The sequence below is a fragment of the Leucoraja erinacea genome, unplaced genomic scaffold (assembly GCF_028641065.1).
Source record: "Leucoraja erinacea ecotype New England unplaced genomic scaffold, Leri_hhj_1 Leri_371S, whole genome shotgun sequence".
NCBI lineage: Eukaryota > Metazoa > Chordata > Chondrichthyes > Rajiformes > Rajidae > Leucoraja > Leucoraja erinaceus.
The window spans coordinates 98,468-118,989 of NW_026576272.1; the positions used below are offsets into that span (position 1 = coordinate 98,468).

Below are 20,522 nucleotides of genomic sequence, written 5' to 3' on the forward strand. Positions count from 1 at the left end.
TAGGTACATAGTTAACTAAACGTGCCGTCGCAGGTATTTACGTTGGTCAATAAGGCTTTCGGTACATTGGCCTTCATCGGTTTGGGTTATGCCTGTAGAAGTTAAGATGTTATGTTATTAATGTGCAAAATATTGGTGCGGCCCCATTTCCGGAACTGTTTAGTTATGGTCACACCGCTGTAGGAAGATGTTGTGAACCTTGAAAGAATGTAGAGATGACTCACAAGTATATTGCCAGGACTATATTGCCTGAGCGAAAAAGGAAAGGTTGGCAAGCTAGGACTACTTTCGTTGGAGCAAAGGAGAACGAGGGATGATCTTATAACTGTGATATCGATCGTATGGGGAATAGATAGAGTAAATAGAGAAGGAGTCCCTTCTCCTAAGTAAGGGTACACGAACCAGAGAACGTATGTTTAATGTGAGAGGAGAAGAAAATAATAGGAAACTGAGGGACAACTGTTTACATGGTGGATGGTAGGTGTAATGAACGAGCGACCGCAAGAATTGATTGAGGCAGAAATTAGAGCACCATATAAAAGGCATTTTGACAGGTAGATAGCTAGGAAAGGTTTATATGATTAAGGGGTAAATGCAGGCAGGTGGAACGAGGATAGGTGAACCATCAATGTAGACAGTGGTAAGTTATGCCTATCGGGCTGTATGACTCTATCTTAATCCACCACAATCCGTGTATTCTATCCGTGTCCGGTACTTCAGTGTGGTCTAACCATGACATATGGCATAACAAATAAAATGTAATTCGCTGACTATGATCTAATCAAAGACCTCAAGGACGGGAGATGTACACATTCTTCCAAGAGCAGCCGTAAATCAAAGAGTAAAAAGGAACTGCAGATGCTGATTTAACCAGATGATGGACATAAATGTTTGAGTAACTCAGTGGGACTGCAAGCATCACTGGAGAGAAGGAATGGGTGCCGTTTCGGGTCGAGACCCTTCTTCAGACTAGTTAGGGGAAATGAAAACGAGAGCTATAGGCAATAATATAGATGATGTAGAGAGATATTGGTCAAATGAATGAAATATATTAAAAAGGTTACAGTGTTAGAGGAAACAGGCCGTTGTTAGCTGCTTGCTTGGTGAGAACGGGAACCGTGTGCAACGAGTGGGGGAAGGATGGAGAGTGAGGAAGGGTACCGTTTCATCAACTGTGCCATATTCACGTACCTTGCTTTTCCTTTGTGATGCTCTATATAACCATATAACAATTACAGCACGGAAACAGGCCATATCGGCCATTCTAGTCCGTGCCTAACACTTATTCTCCCCTAGTCACATCTACCTGCACTCAGGCCATAACCCTCCGTTCCTTTCCCAGCCATATGCCTATCCGATTTATTTTTAAATGATAAATTCGAACCTGCCTCCACCACTTCCACTGGAAGCTCATTCCACACAGCTATCACTCTCTGAGTAAAGAAGTCCCCCCTCATGTTACCCCTAAACTTCTGTCCCTTAATTCCCTCTTTGAAGGGATGTTTTTCACAATACAGATAATACTCTGGCAAGTGTTAGCTGTTTCAATTTCCTATGTCAAGCCAGGGCTGGATTTACCGAATCTCTGATACTGCAACAGAGTTATCGGACAAGATGTGTAGTGCACAATTCCGGTATAGGAATTAGAGCGCAGTTCCCTGAAAGTGGTTTGCGTTTATGTGGGTAGATTGGCAAGAGACGTTTGGCACGATTGACCGCATTTGGAATGATATTGACGACAACATTTGGGATACCACGATGCTGTTGTTGGTGTCATAAGCGCACATGTTATAGGTGTACAATTAGGCCATTCGCCTCATAGAGTCTATCCCGCCATTCAATCATGGCTGATCTCATCCCATTTTCCTGCCTTCACCGCAAAACCCTTGACACCCGTTCTGATCAAGAATATCTTCAAATATCCACTGACTTGGCCTCCACAGCCCTATGTGGCTATGGGTTCCATAGATCAACTACTTTATAACTAAAGATGTTCCTCCTCACGTCAATTCTAAAAGGACGCCCTTTAATTCGGAGGCTAAGACCTCTGGTCTTAGACTTTCCCACCAGTGGCAACGTACTGTCCATACCCACTCTGTACATGCCTTACATTATTCTGTACATTCCAATGAGGTCCCCCTTCAACCTTTTAAACTCCAGCGAGTAGAGGTTGAGTGCTGTCAAACGCTCATCATATGCTAGCCCATCTATTCCTGGAATCATTCCTGTATGCCTCCTTCGGACCCAGCACATCCTTTTTAGATAAGGGGCTCACATGTTCTCGCAGTACTCCAAATGCGGTCTGATCAGCGACTTATAGAGCCTCAGCGTTACCTATCTCTTTTTTTATTCCAATCCTCTTGATATAAATGTTCATCATGGGCGTTGATGTGTACACCTAGAGGTTTTGCCCAGAAATAGAAGGAGATAATTAAGATGTCAATTGCGTGTATTGAATTATGGCGGTAGACTGACGGCTGATTGTATTTTAGTGCACGCATAAATTTAACCTGTGGAAGAAGATTCTAAAACTGGACGATCGCAGATTGTAATCCGTACCTGAAACTCATTGCCTGGGGAAGCTAAGAAGTAAAATTATAACTTTTCAAATACGGCTTTGCATATATATAGGACGACAGATGGCGCAATGGGCTAAGTGTTCGGCTGGTGACCGGAAGGTAGCCGGTTCGAATCCCGCTTGGAGTGCATACTGTCGTTGTGTCCTTGGGGCAAGACACTTCACCCACCCTTGCCTGTGTGTAAATGTAATGTAATTATGTGAAGCACTTTGGGGTCAATGCAAGTTGACTAAAAATGTGCTATATAAATAAGATTATTATTATATATGGATGGGAAGGATTTCGAGGGATAGGGATCGACGACCAAAGAAAGTCCACTAGATTCCATGGAAAAGGTTGAAGGAATGTTCCGTTTTTCTGCTGTACGGATTGAATACTTTGACTATAATACTTTATAAAACAATACTTACATGTTACATTCAGGGTAACGGAGTTTGCCAGTCTGTGACTCGTATCAAAGTAGTCAACCGTACAGCGAACAGTTTGCCCGTGATGAGCGACGGAAGGAGTAAAATTCAAGACAGTGGAAATGTCTCCGCTAGTTTTCTCCCCAAGCACAATGATGGTGGAATTTGACAGCTCACTCCAGGTGAGAGATGGGCGTTGATCGGGACAGGGGTAGAGGGCTTTGCAGAGGATGCTCACCGGGGTCCCTTCGCTGAGAGTTTCCGGGATTGAAATCTCGGGTTTGTCAGGTACATCTGGAGATTGGAAAGATTTACAGTGAAACAACATGTAGGTCTGAAGTGGGAGGGGGGTGGGGGTGGGGCTGGTGATGCGAGTTATATTTTAGACTTAACACGCACTGCCCTGGAGGGAGCAAAGAACAAACTATTGATGGAACACCACCTGCTGAGCAGCATTTGTGGAGGGAAAGAGATGGTATGGAAAGCACAATCTCAACCCAATTGTACACCATCATTTTGACTCCATTGATGTTGCTCGCTGAGTCACTCCAGCAATATTTTGTGTTCTCTTGCTCCTGAATTCACCATCTGTAGCCACTTATCTGACCAAGAGAGTGGGGCATGCTATTATTCTCCGATCATTTGAAAAAACCACCTGCCATCCATCTATCCAGCCATCCGTCCACAACCTGACCACCATCTGTCCGCCTCTCCACCCATCCATCTATCTATCCATCTACCGAAACATCTAACCACCCATCTATTCACCCATCTATCCATTTACCTATTCTCTATATGTACTAATCACATTTACTAAGAGTGTCGCCGAGAACAAATCGCCATGCCTCCAGCATTATACTGTGTAAGGTCCGAGGAATTACAGCAGTTCAACCGGCGGATTTTCACCAGGGTGCTTTCCTGGTTGTAAACAGGTTGTTTACCTCCCTGGCCAATTAACCTACAGACATGTACGTCTGAGGAGTGCGGCAGTAAACTGGAGCAACCGAAGAAATCCCACGTACTCCCAGGGAGAATGTGCAAAGATCACGTAGAAAACACCCGTAGACAAGATGGAACCCCCGTCGTTGGCGCTGTGAGGCAGCGACTCTACCACTCGCTAGAACCACACTTGTTGGCCGCCAAGCCGTTACTGGCACCTCACTCTCCTTGAACATTTCGCCCTCTGTAATGTCGCTGTCCCAATACGTGCTCACATTGCTGTGCAATTATCCAATGCTGCACACTTCCTACATTCGTTTTAAACCTCGCGAGTGAGAAAGGCTCGAGAAAGGAAATTTCAAAACGTAGCGAAACCAACTCTGAAGGACGTGTGCATAGCGGACGTAAACCTTGATGGGGCCTCACCCAGAACGTGCAGTTGGACGGGGGGTATGTAGGTGTAAGTTTCAAAGCCGTCCAGTTCCACGTAGAAGTAGTACACATCAGAATCTTCTGATCTGAGGTGATTGATCCTCAGCGAGCAGTCTTTGTCTTCCAGGTTACCAACGATTTCAGCCCTCCCCTTGAACCCGGCCATCCCGTAGTTGTGATCTCTGGTGTAATACACGGTGTACTTCCAGTAGTTCCAGTATTTGAACCACGCTCCGTGAACGGCGGTGTAAGGACGCGAAGGGAAGTCGAACGTACAGGGTATCACCACGCAAGACTTCCTGATGGCCCGACAGGGCAGAGCCCGCATTGTCCATTCTCCCGACTGCGCGCCTGCTATGGTGAAGCAGATAAATTGACGACAGTGTTAAATGGTGCGACAGGAACCACCAAAACAGCAACAATCTACTGGAATGATTCATAGCTACCGTCAACAGAACAAATACAATTCTGACCTGTTGCACATTTAATACAATTACATAGCTTACATAATTAAAAACAATTCCGAAAATAACATCTCTACTTTCATAGGTTTAAGGTGAAAGGGGGACATTTAATATGAATCTGAGTGGTACCTTTTTCCAAAAAAATGTTTCGTTTAGTTCAATTTAGTTCAGTTACAGAGCGGTAACAGCCCTCAATATCCGTGCTGACCAACGATTCCCGCACACTAACACTATCCAACACAGTAGGACTATTTTCAATTTTACAGAAGACAATTAACCTGTACTTCTTTGGCTTGGTGGGTGTACAAAACGACAGAGGAAGTAGTCGACGCAGGGATTATTGCAACGTTGAAAAAAATATTCGACAGGCACATGGATAGGACAGGGTTGGAGGGATATGAGCCAAAGGATTGCAGGTGTGAGTAGTATACAATGGCATGTCGGCCGGTGTGGGCAATGTTGTACTACGGGCCTGTTTTTATTTATTCATTCATGCATTCAATCAATCTTTCATTCATTCAATCATTCATTCATTCACATGCATTCATTCATTCAATCATTCAATCGTTCATTCATTCATCATTCATTAATTAATTCATTCATACATACAATCAAACAATCAATCAATCGATCTATAATCAATCAATCAATCAATAAACCAATCAATCAATCAATCAATCAATCAATCAATCAATCAATCAATCAATCAATCAATCAATCAAGCAATCAAGCAATCAAGCAATCAAGCAATCAAGCAATAAATCAATCAATCATTCATTCAATCAATCAATCAACCAATCAATCAATCAATCAATCAATCATTCAATACATCACTCGACCGATCGATTAACAAACCAACCAATCAATCATCCAATCAATAAATCAACAGATCGATCATTTAATCGATCGATCACTCGACCAATCAATCAGCAAGCAACCACCAAATCGATCAATCAATAAGCATGCACTTAAATAAATAAATAAATAGGTACGTTAATTGATAGATCAGTAGGTAGACAGGTGGATCACCTTCCTTCTCCCCATATTCCCTGACGACGCAATTTTAAAGAACCTTATGTAGCTCTAAATTGAAAGTATCCAGAGGATCGGTCTCCACCGCCCTCTGGCGCAGAGAATTCCACAGATTCACAACTCTATGTGAGGAAAACGTGTTTCATCGTCTCCGTTCAAAATGGCTTACTCCTTATTCTTAAACTGTGGCCCCTGGTTCTGGAATCCCCAACATCGGGAACATTCCTGCATCTAACTATCTTATATACGTCAATACGATCCACTCTTAATCTTCTAAACTCCAGAGTATACAACGCCAGCCGCTCCATTCTCTCTGCATGTGACTGTCCCGCCATCCCGGGAATTAACCTTGTAAACCTGGGCTGCACTCCACCTATTGAGCTGCTGTAGATTTGGAAGCAACAGCAGGAGAAGGTAAGATAAAACACTGATTGGCTCTAGCCCAAGTGGGAGGAGAGAAGTGAGTCAGAGCAGGGAAAACAGTTGAAAACTGAGGAATTTGGTTTGTAAATTGGTAAATTAGGCAATTGATCAGTCAATATAAGCAAGACTGCTCTTATGGAGCGGCAGTGAGTGAGCGGCCCTGTGAGTAAAGTGTGAGTCTTTGGCTCGAGAGTCTTCGGAGAGGAGGCTACGCAAACCACTGCAGAGGGAGAGACGAAAGAAGGAGATGTCAGGTAAGCTGATTCACTGTGATGCTTGCCGTATTTGGGAGGTCAAGGGCACTGCTGGTGCCTCTGGCTGCTACAAATGTGAGAAGTGCATCCAGGTAGAGCTCCTGAAGGGCCGTGTTGGGGAACTGGAGAAGCAAGTGGATGACGTCAGGTTCGTCCGAGAAACGGAGTCGTTCCTCGACATGTCCTACAGTAAGATTGTTACACCTATGGTACTGGAAGAGAGAAGGTGGGAGACAGTGAGAAAGGGAGGGAAGCATGGAATGCAAACGTCCCCGGGTGTTGTACCTCTTGTGAACAGGTTCACCCACTTAGAAGCTGCCGGGACATAATACGTTTATGCACTGAGCGGCAGACTGGCCTGTGATGCGAATAGGGTTGTTGAGCCAAAACCAAAGAGGCCAACGTCAGGCAACGCCATTGTAGAGGGAGACTCCATTGTGAGAGGTACGGACAGGGGTTTCTGCGGCAACAGACGGGACTAGAGGATGGTGTGCTGCCTTCCTGGTGCCAGGATCCAGGATGTCACAGACAGAGTGCAGAAAATCCTCAAGGACGAAGGTGAACAGCCGGAAGTGGTAGTGCATGTCGGCACAAACGATGTCGGAAAGAAGGGGATGAATATTCTGCAGCGTGACTTTAGAGAGCTCGGAAAAATGCTGAAAAGCAGGACCTCCAGGGTTGTTATCTCCGGCTTGCTTCCAGTTCCTCCTGCTGGCGAGAGCAGGAACAGGGTGATACGGGACCTGAATGTGTGGCTGAGGAACTGGTGCACAGGGCAGGGATTTAGATTCTTAGATCACTGGGATCTGTTTTGGAGTAAGGGGGAACTCTACAAAAGGGACGGATTGCATCTTAAGAGTTGGGGGACCAGCATTCCGGCAGGCAGGTTTGCCACTGCTACACGGGTGGTTTAAAACTGAATAATGGGGGTGGCGTGTCAAATGGGATAGTTGAGGATGGTGTTAAAGGGAAAAGGGTTTCTTAAATGTGTGAGCGGAGAGACAGAGGGGTGTACAATGAGGGTAGAATCAATAGGTAGCAAGGTGAAAAGTAAAAGTGGCAGGCAGACAAATCCAGGGCAAAAATCAAAAAGGGCCACTTTTCAACATAATGGTATAAGGGGTAAGAGTGTTGTAAAAACAAGCCTGGAGGCTTTGTGTCTCAATGCAAGGAGCATTCGTGATAAGGTGGATGAGTTGCATGTGCAGATAGCTAATAATGACTATTATATAGTTGCGATCACGGAGACATGGCTCCAAGGTGACCAAGGCTGGGAGCTGAACATCCAGGGATATTCAATATTCAGGAGGGATAGACAGAAATGGAAAGGAGGTGGGGTAGCGTTGCTGGTTAGAGAGCAGATTAACGCAATAGAAAGGAAGCTTGGAGGATGTGGGATCGATATGGGTAGAGCTGCGAAACACTAAGGGGCAGAAAACGCTGGTGGGTGTTGTTTACAGGCCACCTAACAGTAGTAGTGGAGTTGGGGATGGCATCAAACAGGAAATTAGAAATGCGTGCAACAAAGGTAAAACAGTTATAATGGGTGACTTCGATCTACATATAAATTGGGTGAATCAAATTGGCAAGGGTGCTGAGGAAGATGATTTCTTGGAATGTATGCGGGATAGTTTTCTAAACCAACACGTAGAGGAACCAACGAGAGAGCAGGCTATTTTAGACTGGGTATTGAGTAATGAGGAAGGGTTAGTTAGCAGTCTTGTTGTGCGTGACCCCGTGGGCAATAGTGACCATAATATGGTTGAGTTCTTCATTAGGATGGAGAGTGACATTGTTAATTCGGAAACAAGGGTCCTGAACTTAAAGAAAGGTAACTTTGAGGGCATGAGACGTAAATGACCAAGATAGACTGGCAATTGATTCTTAATAGGTTGACGGTGGATATGCAATGGAAGGCATTTAAAGACTGCATGGATGAACTAGAACAATTGTTCATCCCAGTTTGGCAAAAAAATAAATCAGGGAAGGTAGTGCATCCGTGGATAACAAGGGAAATCAGGGATAGTATCAAAACAAAAGATGAATCGTACTAATTTGCCGGGAAAAGCAGCCTACCAGAGAACTGGAAGACATTCAGCGTCCAGCAGAGGAGGACAAAGGGCTTAGTTAAGAAAGGGAAAATAGATTATGAAAGAAAACTGGCAGGGAACATAAAAACTGACTGCAAAAGCTTTTATAGATATGTGAAGAGAAAAAGATTAGTTAAAACAAATGTAGGTCCCTTGCAGTCAGAAACGGGTGAATTGATAATGGGGAACAAGGAGATGGTAGACCAATTGAATAATTACTTTGGTTCTGTCTTCACTAAGGAATACATAAATAATCTGCTGGAAATAGCAAGGGACCGGGGGTCAAATGAGATGGAGGAACTGCGTGAAATCCAGGTTAGCCGGGAAGTGGTGTTGGGTAAATTGAATGGATTAAAGGCCGATAAATCCCCAGGTCCAGATAAGTTGCATCCCAGAGTACTTAAGGAAGTAGCTCCAGAAATAATGGATGTATTAGTGATGATTTTTCAAAACTCTTTAGATTCTCGAGTAGTTCCTGAGGATTGGAGGGTAGCTAATGTAACCGCATTTTTTATTTTTTAAAAAGGAAGGGAGAGAGAAAACGGGGAATTACAGACCATTTAGTCTAACGTCGGTAGTGGGGAAACTGCTAGAATCAGTTATTAAAGATGGGATAGCAGCACATATGGAAAGTGGTGAAATCATTGGTCAAAGTCAGCATGGATTTATGAAAGGTAAATCATGTCTGACGAGACTTATTGCATTTTTCGATGATGTAACTAGTAGAGTGGATAAGGGAGAACCAGTGGACGTGTTATATCTGGACTTTCAGAAGGCTTTCGGCAAGGTTCCACATAAGAGATTAGTATACAAACTTAAAGCACACGGCATTTGGGGTTCAGCATTGATGTGGATAGAGAACTGGCTAGCAGACAAGAAGCAAAGAGTAGGAGTAAACGGGTCCTTTTCACAATGGCAGGCAGTGACTAGTGGGGTGCCGCAAGGCTCAGTGCTGGGACCCCAGCTATTTACGATATATATTAATGATTTGGACGAGGGAATTGAATGCAACATCTCCAAATTTGCGGATGACACGAAGCTGGGGGTATGTGTTAGCTGTGTGGAGGATGCTAGGTGGCTGCACGGTGACTTGGATAGGCTGGGTGAGTGGGCAAATGCATGGCAAATGCAGTATAATGTGGATAAATGTGATGTTATCCACTTTGGTGGCAAAAACAGGAAAGTAGACTATTATCTGAATGGTGGCCGATTAGGAAAGGGGGAGATGCAAAGAGACCTGGGTGTCATGGTACACCATTAATTAAAAGTAGGCATGCAGGTGCGGCAGGCAGTGAAGAAGGCGAATGGTATGTTAGCAATCATAGCAAAAGGATTTCAGTTTCGGAGCAGGGAGGTCTACTGTAGTTGTACAGGGTTCTGGTGAGACCATGTCTGGAGTATTGCGTACAGTTTTGGTCTCCTAATGTGAGGAAGAACATTCTTGCCATAGAGGGAGTACAGAGAAGGTTCACCAGACTGATTCCTGGGATGTAGGAATTTCATATGAAGAATGACTGGATAGACTCGGTTTGTACTCGCTAGAATTTAGAAGATTGAGCGGGGATCTGATAGACACTTACAAAATTCTTAAGGGGTTGGACAGGCTAGATGCAGGAAGATTGTTCCCGATGTTGGGGAAGTCCAGAACAAGGGGTCACAGTTTAAGGATAAGGGGGAAATCTTTTAGGACCGAGATGAGGAAAACGTTTTTCACACATAGAGTGGTGAATCTCTGGAATTCTCTGCCACAGAAGGTAGTTGAGGCCAGTTCATTGGCTATATTTAAGAGGGAGTTAGATGTGGCCATTGTGGCTAAAGGGATCAGGGGGTATGGAGAGAAGGCAGGTACAGGATACTGAGTTGGATGATCAGCCATGATCATATTGAATGGCGGTGCAGGCTCGAAGGGCCGAATGGCCTACTCCTGCACCTAGTTTCTATGTTTCTATCTTTTTATAATTGTAAGAATGCCGTTCTTCAAATTTGGGGACCAAAATGTTTCACAAGACACCAGGTGGGGTCTTACTGGGGCCCAGTACAACTGCAGAAGGTCTTATTTGCTCACTATACTCGACTTCTCTTGTTAAAAAGCTTTGGTTTCTTCACTGCCTGCTGTACCTGCATGCTTACTGTCATCGACTGATGAACAAGGACCCGGATCCCGTTGTACTTCCCCTTTTCCCAACTTGACGCCATTTAGATAGTAATCTGCCTTCATGTTTTTTACACTAAATTGGATAATCTCACATGTATCCACATAAAACTTAATCTGCCACCATCTGCCCACTCCCCGAACCTGTCCAAGTCACCCTGCATTCTCATAGCATCCTCCTCACAGTACACTCTATCACCCAGCTTTTCGTCATCTGCAAATTTGCGAATGTTACTTTGAATCCCTTCATCCAAATCATTGATGTCTATTGTAAATAGCTGCGGTCCCAGCATCGAACCTTGCGGTACCACACTAGTCACTGCCTACCAAGCTGAAAGAGACCAGTTAATCCCTATACTTTGTTTCCTGTCTGCCAAGCAATTTTCTTCCATGTCGCCACTCTACCGCCAATACATTGTGCCCTCATTTTGCTCACTAATTCCATAGGTAGGACATTATCAAATGTTTTCTGAAAGTCCGGGTACACTACATCCACTGGCTCTCCCTAGTCCATTTTCCTAGGTGCATCCTCAGAAAACTGCAGAAGATGAGTCAAGCATGATTTCCCCTTCGTAAATCCATGCTGACTCATACCGATCCTGTTACTGCTATCCAAATTACCGCTATTTCATCATTTATAATTGACTCCAGCATCTTCTCCACCACCGACGTAAGGCTAACTGGTCTATAATTCCTTGTTTTCTCTTTCCTGCCTTCATTAAAAAATGGGATAGCATTAGCTACCATCCAATCCACAGGAACTGATCCGGAATCTATAGAACATTGGAAAATTATCACCAATGCATCCACGATTTCTGGAGCCACTTCCTTAAGTACCCTGGGATGCAGGCCATCAGACCCTGGGGATTTATCAGCCGTCAGTCCCATCAGTTCACCCAACACCATTTCCTGACTAATGTGGATTTCCTTCAGTTCCTCTGTCACCCCCGATCCTCTGACCACTACTATATCAGGAAAATTGTTTGTGTCCTCCTTAGTGAAGACGGATACATAATACCTGTTCAACTCATCTGCCATTTCCTTGTGCCCCATAATAAATTCACCTTTTTCAGTCATCAGTGGTCCAACTTTGATCTTAACTATTCTTTTTTTGCTCTTCACATACCTAAAGAAGCGTTTACTATCCTCCTTTATATTATTGGCTAACTTACCTTCGTACCTCATCTTTTCTCCCCATAATGTATTTTTAGTTATCTTCTGTTGTTCTTTAAACACTACCCAATCCCCTTGCTTCCCGCTCGTCTTTGCTATGTTGTACTTCTTCTCTTATATGATTCTACTGTCCATGGCATTCCTTGTCAGCCATGGTCGTGACTTTCTCCCCTTGGAATCTTTCATCCTCTTTGGAATGAACTGTCCTGCACCTTGTGTATTATTCCTAGAAACACCTGCCGTTGTTGTTCCACTCTCATCCCGATCTTTCCAGTCAACTTTGGCCAGCTCCTCCCTCATGGCCCCAGTGTCCCATTTATTCAACTGTAACACGGCCACTTCCGATTTACCCTTCTCCCTCTCCAACTGTAGATTAAACCCGATCATATTATGGTCACCGCCTCCTAATGGCTCCTTAATCTCAAGTTCGTTTATGAAATCCGGTTCATTACATAACTCTAAATCCATAATTGCCTTCTCCCTGGTAGGCTCCAATACAAGCTGTTCTAAGAATCCATCACGAAGGCATTCCACAAACTCCCTTACTTGGGGTCCAGTACACAATCATTCCGCAGCAGCTGGTGGAGAAGTTGGAGCTATTGGGGGTTGATGCTGACACATGTAACTGGGTCCTGAATTTTCTATCGCAACGGCAGCAGACAGTCAGGGTGGGCAGTAGGACATCAAAAACCATAGCCGTGAGTACTGGCTCGCCCCAAGACTGTGTCCTAAGCCCCCTGCTGTTTAGTCTGCTTACACACGACTGTACTGCTAGATTCAATAACCACTTCATCAACAAGTTCGCTGAGGACACAACAGTGGTGGATCTCATCAGTGACAATTATGAGTCGGCGTACAGGATGGAGGTGGAGCTGCTCACAGGATAGTGCAAATCCCACAACCTCGTTCTCAACGTGGGAAAAACTAAACAGATGGTGGTTGACTTCAGGAGGCCGGGAAAACAAAACCATACACCTCTGCACATCGATGGAGCTGATGTGGAAAGGGTCAGCAGCGTGAAGTTCCTAGGGCTCCACCTGTCAGATGACCTGACATCCACCACCAACAACACAGCACTGGTCAAGAGAGCCCAGCAGCGACTCCACCCTCTCCGAAGACGACGGAAAGCAGGTCTCCCCACTACACACCTACGAACCTTTTTATAGGGGGACAATCGAGAGCACATTAACCTACGGCATCACTTCCTGGTTCGGGAGCTGCAAGGCGCACGAACGGCACCAACTAGACAGGATTGTGAAGACTGCCAGCAGGATTATTGGTGCTCCACTCCCTTTCCTGCTGGACATATAACCATATAACCATATAACAATTACAGCACGGAAACAGGCCATCTCGACCCTTCTAGTCCGTGCCGAACACATAATCTCCCCTAGCCCCATATACCTGCGCTCAGACCATAACCCTCCATTCCCTTCCCATCCATATAACTATCCAATTTATTGTTAAATGATAAAAACGAACCTGCCTCCACCACCTTCACTGGAAGCGCATTCCACACAGCTACCACTCTCTGAGTAAATAAGTTCCCCCTCATGTTACCCCTAAACATCAGTCCCTTAATTCTCATGTCATTCCCCTTGTTTGAATCTTCCCTACTCTCAGTGGGAAAAGCTTTTCCACGTCAACTCTGTCTATCCCTCTCATCATTTTAAAAACCTCTATCAAGTCCCCCCTTAACCTTCTGCGCTCCAAAGAATAAAGCCCTAACTTGTTCAACCTTTCTCTGTAACTTAGTTGCTGAAACCCAGGCAACATTCTATTAAATCTCCTCTGTACTCTCTCTATTTTGTTGACATCCTTCCTATAATTAGGCGACCAAAATTGTACACCATACTCCAGAATTGGCCTCACCAATGCCTTGTACAATTTTAACATTACATCCCATATACAGGAAGAGATGTATCAGCAGAGCCATCTCCATCATCAAAGACCCCCTACCATCCATCGCATCACATATTATCCATCCTGCCATCTGGGAAGAGGTACAGGAGCATTAGCTGCAAAACCAGCAGGATGCTCCTCAGCTTCTTCCCGCAGGCTATAAAACTGATAAACGGACTTTGCCCCCCTGCCAAAGTATCGCGCACCAACCACCAACCTGGACACACTGCAGCAGAGCCACTGTCGTGCCGCTGCCGATCGGAACACCTGTTGGTGTTTAGTAACGAGTAGAGTGTTTTGTTCATGATATATGTATTTTTATTTCTGTTTATGTTTACTGCACACTGAATGAGCAACGTTTTTTTGTTTCCTCTGGGTATGTGAGCACTCAGGAAAATGACAATAAATATATACTACTAACCTGGTTTTCGCAGTCTACCTGCATGCTGAAATCTCCCATAACAACCACAGCATTACTTTTACTGCATGCCAATTTTAACTCCTGATTCAAATTGCACCCTATATCCAGGCTACTGTTTGGGCGCATGTAGATAAGTCCCATTAGGGTATTTTACACTTACAATTCCTTAGTTCTATCCATTCTGACTCCACATCTCATGTGTCAATGTCATCCCTTGCAATTGACTCAATTTCATTCCTCACCAACAGAGCTACTCCACCCTCTCTGCCCACCCGCCTGTCTTTGCGATATGAGCTATACCCTTGAATATTCTATTCCCAGCCCTGGCAATCTTGCAGCCATTTCTCAGTAATTCCCACTACATCATACTTGCATCATGGATCAATCAATCACTCACAATCAATCAATCAAACAACAAATCAATCAAACAATTATCCAATCACTCAATCAACAATCAATCAATGAATCAATCAACCAATCAATCATATCTCCCCTACATCTAACACTTCATACCTCCCACTCACTCAAACGCGTGAAGTGCCTCGACCCGGAACATCGTTTGTTCAGTTATCTGCACAATGGTTGCCTGATCCGCTGGGAAAACCAGAAGATTGTTTGTTAATCCACAACATTCTCCCCTGCAAATGTCCGAGATCGCTGTCCCAACGATGGGCTCATGTGGATTTTTTTATTTCTCATCCATCTCGCCGCAAACATAGAACCGCACACCAGAGGAACGAGTTCCCTGCGCCAACATTCCTGTGCCGAACGTGATGCCACATCAATCTCCCCGCCTACACAAAAATCATATCACACCATTCGCTGCAGATCTATGGACCTATTTAAAATAATTGTAAATGCCACTATCGTAATACCCTCCACCACTGCCCCCAGCTGTACATTGCAGGCGCCCGCCGTTCTCTGTGCACAAAACGTGTCCAGTGAAACTGCTGTTGGCGAAGTGGCAGGAATAATGATCACAGGATGGATGATAGACGATGATTCCGACAATTGAGATATTGAACTTTGCTGTCTCCTCCCCTTCCTCAGTCCCCCTACTGTCTCCTCCCATCCCCCAGCCTTCGGGCTCCTCCTCCTTTTTCCTTTCTTGTCCCCACCCACCCCCGCCCCCGATCAGTCTGAAGAAGGGTTTCGGACCGAAACGTTGCCTATTTCCTTCGCTCCATAGATGCTGCTGCACCCGCTGAGTTTCTGCAGCTTTTTTGTGTACCTTCGATTCTCTAGCATCTGCAGTTCCTTCTTAAATAACGAGATGTTGAACTAATTGGCTCCATGGCCTCAACGGCGATGGCCGACTCGTGTGCGTTACCACACTGGGTCCATGCTGACATTAGCCCCATCGTATCACTATTTATAATTTGCAAGGAATGTAAGCAATACGTGCGAAACGTTCCCGATTTTACCTTGCAGAAGTAACAGTGGGAAGCAATATTGCCAGATCATTGTGTTTTCTTGAATATATCGTCCTTTACTGGATCTGTAAAAAAAAGAACAATCAAATTATATTATTATGGGCGGCACGATGGCACAGCGGATAGTTGTTGCCTTACAGTGTGGAGAGACTGTTCCATCCTGCCTCTGGGAACTGTCTGTCCGGAGTTTGTATGTTCTTCACATAACCTGCGTGGGGTTACGGCTGGAGCTGCGCTTTCCTCCCACACTCCAAAGACGTAGTGATTTGTTGACTATTTGGCATCAATAATATTGTAAATTTCGGCTAGTGTGTGTGGGATGATGTTAGTGTGCACGAACCGTTGGTCGGCGCGGACTCGGCAGGCCGAATGGCATGTCTCCGCGCTATATATATAAATTAATCTGAACTAATTCTTAATAAATATATTCTCGTTTTGCCGTTCTGCACCTCAGAAATACTAAGGACAAATATTCATAACATAATCGATATACCAACAGATCGCAGGAGATCCCGAAGAAAATCCAGGCAGTTCACTGCGAGAAAGTACATATTCCGTACAGACAGCACCTGTAGTCGGGATCGAACGAGGGTAAAGCAGCAAATCCACCGCTGCGCCACCGTGCCACCGTACGGTTATATGAAGAGGAAAGATACATGGAAGTTAGGGTTCTGAGATCGGGTAATAGAAGAGCATAGAAAATAGAAATGCACGTGAACAAGCTTTTTGACCTATAATGTTTGTGTTGAATGCGATGCTGAGTTCAAACAATCTCACCCCGGCTACACGAGGCACAATCTTCCATATCTTCACCATTTCCTGATCATCGTTACATTTTGCAATGTTTTAATTCATGTGCTCTCTATCTCTCTATATCACCTGCTATATATCTCGTTTCTCATTCCCCTAACTTTCAGCGTGAAGAAGGGCCTCGACACGAAACGTCACCAAAGATGCCGCCTTACTCGCTCAGTTACTCCAGCCTTTTGTGTCTATCTTCAAGCTCAGTTAGGCATGAACCAGATGGATAGAATGGTCTGTTCTAGTATTGCAAAGCTCGATGATTTTAACAATCTTTCTGGGTGTGTAATTTCAGGAAAATACTTGAATCAGACAAAGAAAAACAACGAAGAAGGGTTTCGGCCCGAAACGTTGCCCTTTTCCTTCGCGCCATAGATGCTGCTGCACCCGCTGAGCTTCTCCAGCTTTTTTGTGTACCTTCGATTTTCAAGCATCTGCAGTTCCTTCTTAAACAATAAAACAACCCAAATGATCTTGGCTCAAAAATAAATGTTGTTTTATTTTATTTTAATTGCGTTATTGGCTGTCAACATGCTGATTCCCCAACCACATGGTTCAATCGCCCAGGGCCAGAACCGTCATTTACCCCTCCCTTTACCATCCACAAGACTCCTGGGACATTCAGCAGTGATGATTTCGCCTTTGAGCTCTGCTGCGGGATTTGTAGCCAAATTATTTTGGCTGGATAACGATATTGCCACATCTGCATGAAGCCCCGTTGCAACATTTGTACCAGAAACAAAGTCGAAAGCAGACTTCACAATGAAACGTTCATGTATTGTGACATTCGGAGACTACTATAACTTCACAAAAAATTGGAGCGAAAAGTTAACATTTCCCAATGGATTTCAGAGAAGTCAGGTGGACATTTTATTTTAGCAAGGAGGCAAGAATGCAGAGTATACATACAGACTTGCATCAACACACGCACACACACACACACACACACACACACACACACACACACACACACACACACACACACACACACACACACACACACACACACACACACACACACACACACACACGCACACACGCACACACACGCACACACACACACACACACGCACGCACGCACACACACAGACACACACATACCGACAAACACCCACACACACACACAAACTTACAAACACACACCCACAAACAAACACTTGCAAACACATACACACACACTTTTTTTTTTTGTGTGTTTATTTTATTAGAAGTTAATACAGCACAAAACAGTACAGTGGCACCTAATTTTAGGTGCCAACTATGTAATACCGTAATCCATTCTATGTACAACCTCTAGTTTTATGTTATAAGAAAGAAGTAAGCAGAACAAGAAAAAGAAAGCAATAGAAAGGGGAAAAAGTGGAAAAATAGATGGTAGAGAGTAGAAAAACGTGAAGTGTGTATATAAAAAATAAAAAAATAAAGAGAGAAAGAGGAAAGTAGAAATAGAAGAGAAGGCCCCTTAAAAGAGAATTTTTCAAATCTGTATTCGGAGATGTAGCTCTATCCGCTTCATGAACTGAAATCAGCAATCCTTACGGCACCGCTGCATCACATGATTCCAAAAAGTCGATGAAAGGAGACCAACTCTTTAAGAATTGGTCATATTTATCTATTAGTCGGTTACTTGCAAACACATACACACACACTTACACACACACACACTTATAAACACACCCACTTGCGTACACAAACTTACAAACACACACACTTACAAACACACTCACTTGCACACACTCACTTGCGCACACACACACACACACACACACACACACACACACACGCACACACGCACACACGCACACACGCACACACACACGCACACACACAGACACACACATACCGACAAACACCCACACACACACACAAACTTACAAAACACACACCCACAAACAAACACATACACTTGCAAACACATACACACACACTTACACACACACACACTTACAAACACACTCACTTGCGTACACAAACTTACAAACACACACACTTACAAACACACTCACTTGCACACACTCACTTGCACACACACACACACACACACACACACACACACACACACACACACGCACACACGCACACACGCACACACGCACACACCCACACAGACACACACATACCGACAAACACCCACACACACACACACAAACTTACAAACACACACCCACAAACAAACACATACACTTGCAAACACATACACACACACTTACACACACACACACTTACAAACACACTCACTTGCGTACACAAACTTACAAACACACACACTTACAAACACACTCACTTGCACACACTCACTTGCACACACACACACACACACACACACACACACACACACACACACACACACACACACACACACACACACACACACACACACACACACACACACACACACACACACACACACACACACACGCACGCACGCACGCACGCACACACACCAGCACGCGCCCACGCTCTCTCTCGCATTCTCACATAAACCGGACTCACCAAACCAGACCACAACACCCCCCATTCTTTTGTCATATGCATAGAGAGCAAATTCGATAAACTCGACAGAAGCTAAAGTCCTACTTACGTTCAAACCTGTCGGGGTTGCACCTTGCATGGAGTCTGCAGGTAATTGCTGGAGCGTAGTTTATTAGAAACCACAGATCCGGGAAAAGAACTGGCCAACGATTCGCCTGGTGGTACTGTAAATAGAGTGGTCTTCGGTCTTATTTCTGTATGTTTGTTCGTTTACCTCTGTAGTTGTGTTCTGTAGCCTTGCTCTGTAGATATGTTCAGTAGTATCGGCAGTGATTCTGCGGGTTTGGTTACTTCGGTTCGAAAACCGTCGCACCTGTAAATTTCAGATACAGCAGCGTTAAAACCTGACGCTGGGCCTCTTAACGCCACAGAACCGATGTTGGTTTTGAAATGTCGAAATGAGCCGGATTGATCTGCTTCTGTACCAGCAGGGCCAGTTGAAGGGAAACGGACGTGGGACGACTACTAGCCACGTCAGAGAGGCGGCGATTGGACGTCCTCTTAGAAGGTGTTTCCGTGCCCATATTTGAAACAGTTGCCGGAATGATTGAAAACCCGTTAAACCTCAGACATTTTTAATCAGTTGATACATTCGAGTTAGACTACCTAAACCACAACTATTTGGAAACCACACGAGAAGTGCAAATACAATCTTCAGTATGAATCGCCTTGCAAATTCAGTGACAGATCAGACCGTGTCCTTGGTGCAGATGGTCATTCATAATGCTACCTGCTTGGAAAATATGAAGCGAGGAGAATCGTGAGTGAGTAATACGGGAAGCGATGAATTTAGTTTAGTTTAGTTTGGTTTAGTTTAGTTTAGTTTAGTTTAGTTTAGTTTAGTTTAGTTTAGTTTAGTTTAGTTTAGTTTAGTTTAGTTTGATTTAGTTTAGTTTGGTTTAGTTTAGTTGAGTTGAATTGAGTTGATTTGGTTTAGTTGAGTTTAGTTTAGTTTTCGTTTACTTCAGTTTAGTTTAGGTCAGATTAATTTAGTGATACAGCGGGGAACCAGGCCCTTTAGCCCACCGAGGTTCAATAACCATATAACCATATAACAATTACAGCACGGAAACAGGCCATCTCGGCCCTACAAGTCCGTGCCGAACAATTATTTACCCTTAGTCCCACCTGCCTGCACTCATACCATAACCCTCCATTCCCTTCTCATCCATATGCCTATCCAACTTATTTTTAAAAGATACCAACGAACCTGCCGTCACCACTTCCAATGGAAGCTCATTCCACACCGCTACCACTCTCTGAGTAAAGACGTTCCCCCTCATGTTACCCCTAAACTTCTGTCCCTTAACTCTGAAGTCATGTCCTCGTGTTTGAATCTTCCCTATTCTCAAAGGGAAAAGCTTGTCCACATCAACTCTGTCTATCCCTCTCATCATTTTAAAGACCTCTATCAAATCCCCCCTTAACCTTCTGCGCTCCAGAGAATAAAGACCTAACTTATTCAACCTTTCTCTGTAACTTAGTTGT

The 20,522-nt window shown here is 44.3% G+C and overlaps 1 protein-coding gene across 2 annotated transcripts in view; it reads right to left on the bottom strand.

Moving 5' to 3' along the window:
• The window catches only part of LOC129693624 (myelin-associated glycoprotein-like), a 32,081-nt gene extending 12,600 nt beyond the window's left edge, over positions 1–19,481 (bottom strand). Inside the window, exons 1-4 of one of the 2 annotated variants that reach the window (XM_055630414.1) lie at positions 19,084–19,481; positions 15,693–15,766; positions 4,352–4,711; positions 2,990–3,280 (exon numbers count right to left, since the gene is read on the bottom strand). In XM_055630414.1, the coding sequence (XP_055486389.1) occupies positions 2,990–3,280; positions 4,352–4,711; positions 15,693–15,732 (691 nt within the window). In that variant the 5' untranslated portion in view covers positions 15,733–15,766; positions 19,084–19,481. The remainder of the gene's footprint in view (positions 1–2,989; positions 3,281–4,351; positions 4,712–15,692; positions 15,767–19,083) is intronic. The other variant, XM_055630415.1, reaches the window with a different exon arrangement.
• Positions 19,482–20,522: the final 1,041 nt, after the last annotated feature.